This window comes from Silene latifolia, chromosome 9 (genome assembly GCF_048544455.1).
Source record: "Silene latifolia isolate original U9 population chromosome 9, ASM4854445v1, whole genome shotgun sequence".
Lineage (NCBI taxonomy): Eukaryota > Viridiplantae > Streptophyta > Magnoliopsida > Caryophyllales > Caryophyllaceae > Silene > Silene latifolia.
The window spans coordinates 5,059,524-5,072,043 of record NC_133534.1 but is presented as its reverse complement, the minus strand read 5'-3'; the positions used below and the strand labels follow the sequence as shown (position 1 = coordinate 5,072,043).

Genomic DNA, 12,520 nt, shown 5'->3' with positions numbered 1-12,520 from the left:
TATAAATATTTCACCGTATTTATTACTTTAGGGTCTACCACATCGCTTATTGCACTATTGTGACGTCGTTCAATTGCTCAACGATTAAGAAATATTTTGTTTTTTCTTTAACCGTTTAAATCAATAATACACCTTATTTTTATGTGGTTGTTGTTGAACATAAAGTTAGGAGAGTTTATTACTCAATCCCATGCAACAAAATGTACCAAAAGAAAAAACAATTTTTTTGTAGCTAAAATGGGGAAAACAAAGAAAAATTTGTAAGTACATATACTATTTGTTTTGTTATACAAAATTCTTCTCATGCATAACTTGACCTTTTTAGACTTTACATATCTCATCTAAAACGAAACAAACTTCACATGTTTACATTCGATGATAATGGGGAAAACAAATAAAAATTTGTAAGTACATATACTATTTGTTTTGTTATACAAAATTCTTCTCATACATAACTTGACCTTTCTAGATTTTACATATCTCCGCCTAAAACGAAACAAACTTCACATGTTTCCATTCGATGTTCAAAAAAATTTTGTTTTGAAAAAGGATCGACTGCAAAGTTATTTTATAAATATGAATAACAAATTGTTTCAAAACTGGTGTGATGTTTTTAAGGTTCTCACAATATGTTGAAATTTGTCTAAAATCGGGAAAACAAAGAACAATTTGTAAGTTGCATTTCAGATTTAACGTACACAAATCCAAATATATATATGATGGCCTCAACATCACTCTCATCACACCATATTGATACTTGGGCTTTCACCTCGTCGTCGTCCTCAATTCCTTATCGATTCAATTTTTAGTTTAGGCATATTTTTCAAGTTCTGAGAGCAAGACGGAACCTGCAAATCAAGTTATTATACATTTATACGGAGTATTGTAGATGCAAATGTAGCAATTGAAAAACTTACCTTTTGATTCTCACCCTTTTCCTTTGCAAATTGTCAATCTTATGATTATAGCAATGATTATAGCTATTGCAAGAAGTAGCAAGGAGAAACCGAAGATAGGACTCCGTACTCGGTTAGTGTGTTCCGAGGGAAGGGAGAATCATATACGGAGTATTTATAGTGTGTACACCAAATGTGTACATAGCCCTACAGTAGTAAGCCCTACAATAGAATAATATTTGAATGAATACTTTGAATGTGTGCAAAAATATGGTGTGTGATTTTAATTTGAATGTGTATCTTGGAAATAAATATGGAACAAAAGTTTATGTATAGGCAAAATCCATACAATGTACTCGTATATGCAAGATGAGTATACAACTATACATTCTCTACACACCTTGGGACTACTATTTATATTTTTCACTTATTTATGTAATACATTAATGTAAATGTTAAAAAAATAAATAAAAGTTAACTGACACGTTAAATCTACAAATTCTCAACTTAACTTTATATATACATGTATAAAATATAAGATTACATTTATAAAATTAGGCATATTTTAAAGCATCATATACATATATCTATGACTAATATGCATAATTTTGTCCTTTAATTCTTACGGATTACTCCCTCCATTATTTTATATATGTCATTCTCACATTTCGATTGCAACACTCATTTCTCTCTTCAATATCTCTCAAAATATACGAATTTAATGATATAATTTTCATAATTTTTTCTGGATTATATTTTTATATAATTGAAAAACAAAGGCGTATCTCGCACAACGAAAATGTCATATATAGGAGGGGGTAACTATTATTCTCGTAAATGTAATTATTTTTACCTTTATATGTATCTATTTTTTGTTCATTCATTGACTATTGATTTCGTAAATGTAATTCTTCCCACCATTTAAATGTATCTATTTTTGATATATATAATCTGTATTCAATACTTTTGCAATAAATACAAACATTATTTATAACTAATTGACAAATAATATAAAATATAAACTATAATTAATGTTCACCTTGTAGTTGATGCTTCATATTAACACTTCTATTTAATATTTATATTTAATGTTCAACTGTAATAAATACTTGTATTTAAAGCTGGGTTGACACGTGGCGCATCCACACGCTTCCAACCCAGTTTTATATATATATATAGGATATAAACTATAATTAATGTTCACCTTGTAGTTGATGCTTCATATTAACACTTCTATTTAATATTTATATTTAATGTTCAACTGTAATAAATACTTGTATTTAAAGCTGGGTTGACACGTGGCGCATCCACACGCTTCCAACCCAGTTTTATATATATATATAGGATAAGTAACTTATTATAATTTTGTTGAATTGGTAAATGTGATGGTTTAAGTTTATTTTATACAGAGTATAGTGATCGAGAATGATGATACTTACCATGATTCACGATTAGTAGGATAAGCGCCTGACCTGGTCCAGATAGAAAAAGAGAAAATATAGGCTCTTCCCTATGCAATATTGCTTTTTAGTTCGCAACAACCCAGCCATCTAGGAATTTATTGATTCGAGATCCCTGTTCCTCGGTAGTTATGAATCTCCTCGTTTAGGAAGCTTTCCTATTCAAGACATACTACCAATTTATTTGCGAGTTTGTCTTTCTTTACTTTTGCCTCTCTCCGTCTCCAAACTTGTTCCCCCTTTATTCCTTTTTACCATGACAAGTCTTTGTGAAATAACTTCTTTTTATGTAAGTGTGAGGTTTTATCCCACATATTAAATTTGAAAGTCCATGCCTTAGCATCGGTAGAATGCTACCTTCCATTCCCAATATGTTCATAACGTAAACTTGACCAATTCTTTGTAAATCTGAAATTACCCCAGCCCAAATTAACTCTCCTTCGACCTAAACCCGACCCGACAGACTCGTTTACAAGTCTAGTTCAAAGACATTTATTGAAAAATGATCAATCATGTGCCTGGTCAAAGTATGCCAATGTCTATGTCCCTCTCTCAAGATAAGCTCTCCATGACTCAAAAAACCTTGGTCAACGCAACAAGAAGCTAAGCCTTAGGAAATTTCGTGCTGTCATTTGTTAAAACATTAAATAACAAACAGCTAGACTATCTTAATCAATCTATCCATGTTCTTATATATCAAGAAATAGGAAATTAAAACAAAGACAAGAAAATATTATCTTTGAGCTCAAAATGTATACAACCAGATCATTAACTTACTACAAGAACTCCCCGGAGACCTTGTCGCAACCACCAGACGGTCCAAATTCCGGTTATTTAGTAATCCAAGACGAGGAGTCTACGCCGACTTGTTGTTTTGGATTATGCAAGAATCCAGCGATCAAGGATCTGCCATTTCCTCAGAATAAACTCCTGACTGTAGAATACCATGTTCAAAGTGGTGAAACACAGTATCATAGCTATGATGACGTCTATTTGATTCCTGTTATTAATCAGCCATTGTCTTCTAATCTATATTACGCCATTAAAGCTGATGGAAGGCGTAAAGGGTACGTAATTTCATTGTCTTATTAATATGTTACCTCGTTGATTTTGAATAGTAAACTCGATTTATCAGTGGCAGGAATCATAATTTGTAGTTAGAAGCGAATAGTTATTTTTGTAGGTTAAGGCTCATGTGATTTATAGATAAGTTGACTTTTTAGTTCAAGTTCTAATTTTAGAAAATTATTCGTAAATAAGTACCCGATTTGAATTATGTGAAATAATAGTGATGAGAATTCGCAGTACCCGACTTGCCAATTAAACGCCTTAGTGAGAATATCGGTTACTTGATCAATAGTGGGTACATGTAACGGAACAATATATACAAGATGTCAATATTGATAGATGAACCATCTCAACTAAAACTTTAAGGTGATAGTTGAGGTTTAACTATTATAATTATTTCTATTACGTTCCCTCACTCAAATGCTCATGGGCTTGAAGAGTGGTTAGTGCACATGTTCCCCGTACCGTGTGCTGAAATTCCACTTCGTGAGTTATTGAGGAATTATTGAGGTTGTCAGGATTCGAACCCGTGACCTTTGGTCACGCTGGCTCTGATACCATGATAAAAAACCATCTCAACCAAAAGCACATGGTTTGGAGAAGCTTGTGCACTAACCACTTTTCAAGCCCAATGAGCATTCGAGTGAGGGGCGTAATAGGAATAAATATAACCATCATCTTAAGATTTTGGTTGAGATAATTCATCTTTCAAATATGATTATGGTGACGTTTTATCAATTTTCACCTTGATAAGACTGCGTACGTTTAATCTCCATACCAATTTTCCTCCGCGATATCACGATTGTTGTTTTCATGCTGGTAAAAGTATATATGCACTAGTTGGCTTGTTATTACTTACATTTCAAAATTCCATTTTGTATGATCAGGGAAGCATATGCAAGTTCAAAAGAAGAAGACAAGATTACATGTTGTTTTTGCATCCCCTGCATAAAAGATACAAAACCAAGACCCTTTGATCCCCAAGACATCTATCAACAATTCCAATTTTCCATTACAAAAACATGCTTTAACTCGAACATGCTCGTAGCCAAATCTGTTGCTGAAGATGGACACCCTCCTTATTTCTTACGTAGGACGGGTTGGAAGATTAATGGCAAAACCCCACGCAATTTCACCCTTAATGAAGTTTCCGGCCTTAACCCGTCTCTTAGAGCTCATTTACCCGACTTCAACTTCCCAATTTCCCGACAATGGTCTAACCCTTTGGTAGTTGGTACTTGGTATTGTCCCTTCATGTTCATCATTGAAGGGTCAGAAAAAGAAAGGATCAAAAACTCGGTTTTCTATGAGATGACTCTTGAGCAAAGATGGGAGCGGGTTTTTGGTGTGGACAATAATGGTTATGGTCACGAAAAGAAGGTTACAGTCGATGCTGTTGTGCAGACTGAGGTGGTAAGAATTGGTGGAGAAGCGGCCGAGGAGGCGTATAGGAATAATGATAATGAGGTGGTGTGGTTTAAGAATAGAGATGGAGATGTGGGATTAAGTAAGTTGATTGTGGATAGAATGATGTGGGAAGAGGAAAGAGTTGGATGGGTTAAAGGTAAAGAAGGTAAACAAGTAAGGGTGGTTAAAGATGAAGAGTATGGAGGAGTAATTGGTTGGAGAAGCTTTGGATTTTATGTTTTGGTTGAAAGTTTTGTTTTGAAGAGGAATGATGGGAGTATTGTGATGACTTATGATTTCATGCATACTCATCAACTAAGAAGCAAATGGGAGTAGAATATTTATGAGCCATCTCGTCTATTGAATCTGATCTATCGACTTGTAAAAAAATACGGTATAACTATGCACAATTGTCAAGGCTCCTAAACGACCCATGTCATTACATACCCCGGTCATCTAGGGTTAATAATAAAATAATGTTGAATCTGTCTATATTCGACTCAAGCTCGTATTTAAACATCTTTAAATAATAATGGTTGTAAGAATAATGCACTCATATTTTATTAAACTAGTATTGATTGTGATGTAATTAAGTAAGGGTTGTTCTCTAAGTTGGTATGTTGTTTGCATTTGTCAAGGCTTAAAGATCACGTTCTTCATTAAGACTTTAAGAGTTCTATATTGATACATACGAAATACGAATATACAATGACTTAATTACGCATAATAGTTAACTAGTAGAGATCCCGCGCAAATGCGCCATTTTTTAGATAGGAATATTAGAGAATTTAACAATTATACTATTGGTATTTAACTGCATTTGAAATTTAATTATAAAATGTACTATTAATAATATTTTGTATTAAGAGCTAGAAAAAAGATTGTTCAACACTTTTACTCCGTATAAGATTGTCGAAACTGAAATTATTTTATTAACTTTGTTTTAAAAAAATATTGTTTTTAATTATATCATTATATCTACTAAAGCCGTTATATAAACAATTAAAAAAAATTAACCAAAATTTTAGTTTTCATATAGTATGGACCAAAGATATATATTAAGTTAAAGGGTAAGAAAAAATATGTCATAAGTTTTTCTTTTTAGAAGGAATAACAATTTATGAATACTCTCAACCTGTACGTTTATATTAAAAGATAGAAAAATAGAATTAATTAAAAAATATTTTCTAAAAACATGTTCTTGGCCGTAATGTTTAGTTTTAAAAATAATAATAGCAAAAATATTTCTACCACATTGTACATATAATTAGTGCAATTTCATGTATGTAATAAAATAAGAATATCATATTAATATATCTATACAAATTAAAAAAAAATATTATCCCTTTTTTAAATTGTGTAGAATTATTTATGTATGAAATTAATCAGTATGGTGCACTTGTATATATGATATTATGAAACCCATTTATAGCATAAGTCAAAATTAATCAGGATGACCCAGTTGTATACTTGTATATATGATGTTATGAAGCCCATTTATAGCCTAATTCATTTAAGCGGGAAAACTTAGAGATCTCTTATTCTTTTAGTTTAAGGGGAATTTTGTTAGCGTTTGCGAGGCAACTTCTTATGAGGGAGACTAAGGCTCTAGCCCTAATGCCTCCATTAACCCTTTTTTTACTATTAATTTTACAATTTCGTATATAAGGGGTACCATGTACCAACTTCGCTTCTCGGTCCTCCTCCGCATTTCACTCAAAGTCCGCTACTGCGTATAAGGCTGTTGTTTCATCGTTACTCATGTCTTAACTCGCATACCAGCCATATGCCCATATAGTTTAGCAGCTTGGTCAACTACTCAACTTAATAAGACACTGATAGGAAACTTCGTGCAATTATATGGTTTGGTCAAACATATTGCTTGACTATTATTCTATTAGCTAACAATTTTCTCATATGAAAATCCATACAAATTACAAAGCAACAAAACATCAACTAAAAGCTAAGCATGTATACAACCAAATCGTTATCTCTATGTAAGAGTGTAAGACGTCTCGGGCCGCCCTGTCGCAACCACCGGAAGGTCCGAATTCTGGATACTTGGTAATCGAAGATGACAAACCGGCGTCAAATAGTTATTTTAAATCATATAAAAATCCAGGAACAATAATCAAGGGTCTACCATTTCCTCAAAACAAAGGTCTAAGCATAGAATACCAAGATGATGAATATACATATCAATCAAAGGTCTACTTGATTCCTGTCATTAATCAACCATTGTCATCTAATTTGTATTATGTCATCCAAGCTGATGGAAAGCATCAAGGGTACGTATTCTCACTTTCTTAAATTATAATGCGAGACCATTGTATGTGCGATCATATAGGGTAAAAAGTGATCATTTCATGTAAAAACCATTATTCATGCCTTAGATCATTTGTTTGACTTTAATTTCGGGAAAGAAAAATAAAATGATGAACGACATTTTGAGTATATTTTTATTTTTATGGAAATTGATGTAATAGCATGGTCATTTACATAATAAGGCAATTTCTAAATGAAAAAGTCAAACAAATAACAGAAAATCCTAGGTAACTCATAGTGAAGAAAGTAGTACGGGGATATATATTAGTGACTGTAATTTTTAAATATGAGGTCTTAACATCAGTATAAAACAACATGAGAAAAAGTGGTTATAATTTTAGTTTTAGGTTCGCCCTTGTGTGCATATTGTTTTCGTCCCGTACTCCCGGCCAGGGTAATACTCTGTACATTTAGGGTGTGTTTGGATTGAATGATTTGAAAGGAAAAGAAAGGGAGGGAGAGTAGGTGATTCTAAATCCCTTGTTTGGATAGCAAATGGGAATGGAGGGGAAGAGATTTGGAGGGATCAAATTTCCTTCCTTCAACCCTAATCAAAATCTCTCCACAATAGGCAAGATTTGGGAGGAAATTGTATACAAACACCCAAACCCCCTTCCCTTCTCTCCCTTTCCCTTCCTTCTTTCCCCCTCCCCTCCCTTTCCCTCCAATTTTTCTATCCAAGGGTGTGTTTGGATTGAGAGATTTGGAGGGAAAGCGAAGGGGGGGATTGGAAGGATGGAAAATACATTGTTTGATTAGCAAAACAAAGGTAGAGGGATTTGGAGGGGAGGGAAAATGGATCCCTCAATTTCCCTCCTACAAGGCAAATTATTTCCCCACCAACATAAACAAGATTTGAAGGGAAATTCATCTCCTCCATTCTCCCTCCCCTCCTCTTCCCTTCCTTTCTCTTCCCTCCTCCTCCCTCCCCTTCTTTTCCCTCCTTTTGTTTCTATCCAAACAAGGCCTTAAACCCTACCTGCGAGATTTGAGTTATGTTATCAATAAAGCATCTCAACCAAAAGATGGTTGGAGTCTCATGATCAGTTAGATAGCATGTCAAGAAAACCATCTCAACCAAAAACTTAAGCGGATGGTTGGAATCTCATGATCGATTTTATATTCTAACATATGTCATTGTTGGTAAAAAAAGTGCAATTATTATGCATTAGTTGGCTACGAAGTATTTGCTTATTACACTTTGCATGTCAAAATTGCAATTTAACAGGAAAACAATTGCAAGTTCAAAAGAAGAAGACATTACAACCGTATGTATTTGCATCCCCTGCATCAACGATGTAAAGCCAAGACCCTTTAATCCCCAAGACATATACTCCCTCCCAGTCACTATAATGTTCCCTCTTTCCCGAAACGGATTATTCAACTAATGTTCCCCTTTCTATTTTTAGAAACTTTTACTCTTATTTTATTCATTCCTCTCTCCTATCACCAAACCCCACACAACTCTCACTACAAAAAGAATTAAAACAGGCGACCGATTTTGGCGACTGAAATCAGTCGCTAAAATCAATTTGGCGACTGATTTCAGTCGCCAAACGTCAGTCGCAGACTTTAGTCGCCTTTTCTAATTTTGGCGACTAATGTCGGTCGCCAAATTTGGCGACTGACAAATCAGTCGCCAAATGACAAAAATAGCGACTGAAATGGTAGTCGCCAAATTGGCGACTGATTTGTGGTAGTCGCCAAATTGACGACTGAATTTCAGTCGCTAAATTTCGTTTTAGTCGCCAAATTTGGGTTCTCGTCATTTTGTATGGATTCTCATCATTTTGTATTTGTTGGGTGTGAGCTTGTTCATGAATTGGAGAATATGCTTCTCCATGTGAAATCCAATTGTAATAATTTGGCTTAAACCCGTTTATAATGAGATGTTCTTCTACTACAATGTCAAGCTGGTATTTCAGGTTTTTGCATTTGGCACAAGGACACCTAAGTTTTTTGTCTACCAAGTCATATTCATCTTGTTGTTTAGCAAATTCAATAAACTCGCTAACACCCTTTATAAATCTAGCGGTAGGACGTCTTTTCTTATTGGAATGGTCTAATCTTCCTTCATACATCCATGAACGTTCCAATCTCTTCATTTTAATCTAAAGAAGACCCCACAATAATTTAAACATTTTTAAAAAATAACAATAATATTACATACAAAATTTAAACATTATACTCCACATTATACAATAAACATATGAAAACAATATATAAATATTGTCAATAAGTAATCCATCTTCGAATGGGGTCTTTATCACTCCAACCTAAACCCGTCAATGTACGTTTCAAGTCACTAGCAAACACACTTGTAATTTATTAATGAGGGAAAAATTCGGCAAAGAATTCCCTTGATTCTCCAAATACACATCTATGTAGAATAACTAATTACTCCACATATACATGTATTCGGAGAACATTAAAAGGATCGCCACCAAACTCATTCCTCATTAATAAATCACAAGTACGTGTTTACTACCTAAATGACTTGAAACGTGCAAAGACATCCCAAAATGGGGACTATTCAAGAATTACTCCTAATGGGTAATTCTTGAACGGGTACTAAGTCAACATCAAATCAAACAACAACACAATCAAGTACTAAATTAATTAAGTCAATCAATAGCACAATTCAACCACATAATAAAGGTTTCTATCCTAAAATCCGTAGCATAATTTGAACTAAAATTAGTAAATTTAAAAGGTAAATCGGTAAGAGGAGGTTACCTAATCAAGTAAAAGCAAAAATGAAAAGAAAACAAGAAGCAACGGCTACCGCGTGTGGTGGTGCCTAGCGTGGCAGTGACAACCCCGAAAAGAAAAAGAAAAAACAAAAAAAACAAGGTTATTCAACCTCAATTCATCAATAACATGAATTATCAAACTAAATTTATCAAAATCAAGTCCTAAAGAAGGTTCCACTTAGCTAATAGCTAATTTCTCTTAATCCAAAAGACGGTTCCACTTAGCTAATTCCATTAATGCAAAAGACGGTTTCACTTAGCTTAATATTAATAATAATACGACGGTTTCACTTAACTTAGTAATAATAATAATAATATTATTAATTAAGACGGTTCCACTTAGCTTAATACTAATGATAATGAGACGGTTTCACTTAGCTACCAACACCAAACACCACCCCACGACCCACCCCACCCACGCCCACCACGGCCCACCCACGGCCGAACCGCCACCCACCGAACCACCCCCACCCATAACCCTAAACCAAGACAAAAATCCCCTTAATCATTCCCTTTTAATTCAAACACAAATTAAACTAAATCTAATTACAAATTAAACTAAATCTAACTACAAATTAATCTAACATACTAACTACAAATAAATCTAACCAACTAACCACAAATTAATCAAACTAACTACAAATTAATCTAACAAATTAAACTAATTAAACTGAAATTAAACAAAAAAAACCAACCTAATTAAAGAGGGTGGATGTGGCGGTGGAAATGGCGGTGGAAGGGTGGTTGTGTGGTGTTGTTCGTTGGTTGTGTCGTCGCCGCTGTTTCGTCGCTCTTCCTTTTTTTTTTTCGTAAAGAGTAAAGTAGGAGAGAGGAGCGCTGGTTTCTATTAAAAATTTTGGCGACTAAATTTCAGTCGCCAAATTGGCGACTACCCCTAAATCCGTCGCCAAAATTTAAAGTATTGTGCCCATATCAAATGGGAACAATATAGTGACTGGGAGAGAGTATCAAATATTCGAGTTTTCTGTTACCAAAACACCCGATAACACCGCCTTGTTCTTAGCTAAATCTGTTGCCAACGATGGACATCCTCCGAAACTCTTACGCAATAAGTATGGACGAAAGATTAACTGCAACACCACAAACAGTTTCACCCTTAAACACGTTTATGGTCTTAACCCGTTTCTTCGAGCTCAATTACCCGAATTCAACTTTCCAATGTCCCAACAATGGTCTAAACCCTTGGTGGTTGGTACTTGGTATTGTCCCTTCATGTTCATCATGGAAGGGTCTGAAAAAGAAAGGGTTAAAAACTCGGTTTTCTATGAAATGACTCTTGAGCAAAGATGGGAGCGAGTTTTTAGTGTCGACAATAATAATGGGTATGGTGATGAAAAGAAGGTTACAGTCGATGTTGTTGTTCAAACTGAGGTTGTTAGAATTGGTGGAGAAGCGGCTGTCAGAGCATATGGGAGTATGGATAAAGAGGTGGTGTGGTTTAAGAGTAGAGATAAAGAGGTGGGATTGAGTAAGTTGATAATGGATAGAATTATATGGGAAGAAGAAAGAGTTGGATGGGTTAAAGGGAATCAAGAGAAGGAATTGAGGATTATTAAGGAAGAAGTGTATGAAGGAGTTAATGGTTGGATGAGTTTTGGATGTTATGTTTTGGTTGAGAGTTTTGTTTTTGATGGGGCATATTCTGCACCGCTGACCAAGTCAACATATTGAGCAAGGTCAAAGATGTCCACAGCAAGTCAACGACTTAGATAGCCCAGCCGATGCGGCCCATCGGCTGCAACACTGGGTCCCGGCATGACAACCTGCCACCGGGGACACATACCCGCGTACTCATATCCAAGACCCCTCGGCGGGGGTCACCGGCGCCGCGCCGGCCACCATAGGTCCCTCGGCCGAGGGGTAGATCAGTCTTTCCACCTGCTAGCCACTTGGCCACTTGGCCACTACGTGACAAAAGGTGAAGTCTATAAATACTCCTCAACCTTCATTGAGGAAAGGATCCCATCCAATCCAGAAATACATAACTTGACCTAAATACACTATTCATCTGGTATAATCTTCCTTATCTCTCTACAATATATTCCTAGCCAATTAGCATACAACTTATACATTTAAGTTTACTTGACTTGGCGTCGGAGTGAGTACGCTTGGCACAAAGCCAAGCCCTCAGTTCGTTCATTGTTGCAGGAGAGGCCGAGAGGAACGATTAAGACCAAAGGAGAATCCAATTCAAGACATCGTTCAACAAGCCACGGGTGGTAACTATACTTGCTCTGGAATTACACCCGGAACAATTGGCGCCGTCTGTGGGGAAAGACACTAGAAGCTAGTCACATTCATTCCCAAAACAAAAAAAAAAACACACGAAAACCCACCCAAAAAGCTAAGAAGATGTCGAAACAGCAAGAGGTGTTCGTAACCGACGAGCCCCTCCACCCAGATGATACCTTCAACAATTCTGGGGTCATGCAGCCCTCTACCGGCGGAGTGATCCAACCGGAGTTCGGGATGCCAATAACACCAGATGCGCCACTACCCGCCAACCAAGTCACCCTCATGGGACATGTGGTCGACGTGGCATTACTAAAGCAACTTCTGGACCTCATTGGTAGTACGTCGGCTCACACTG

The 12,520-nt window shown here is 35.4% G+C and overlaps 2 protein-coding genes across 2 annotated transcripts; both read left to right on the top strand.

Moving 5' to 3' along the window:
• Positions 1 to 3,030: 3,030 nt before the first annotated feature.
• On the top strand, positions 3,031 to 5,418 carry LOC141598827 (uncharacterized). The gene is made up of 2 exons (XM_074418620.1): positions 3,031 to 3,423; positions 4,312 to 5,418. The coding sequence occupies exons 1-2, from the start codon at positions 3,107 to 3,109 to the stop codon at positions 5,165 to 5,167; spliced, it is 1,173 nt and encodes a 390-aa protein (XP_074274721.1). The 5' UTR covers positions 3,031 to 3,106; the 3' UTR covers positions 5,168 to 5,418.
• A 784-nt stretch (positions 5,419 to 6,202) lies between these two features.
• LOC141600486 (uncharacterized) lies at positions 6,203 to 11,601 on the top strand. Its single transcript, XM_074420727.1, has 3 exons — positions 6,203 to 6,224; positions 6,834 to 7,119; positions 10,830 to 11,601. Exons 1-3 carry the CDS (start codon positions 6,203 to 6,205, stop codon positions 11,599 to 11,601), a joined length of 1,080 nt encoding a protein of 359 aa, XP_074276828.1.
• The last annotated feature ends 919 nt before the right edge of the window (positions 11,602 to 12,520 follow it).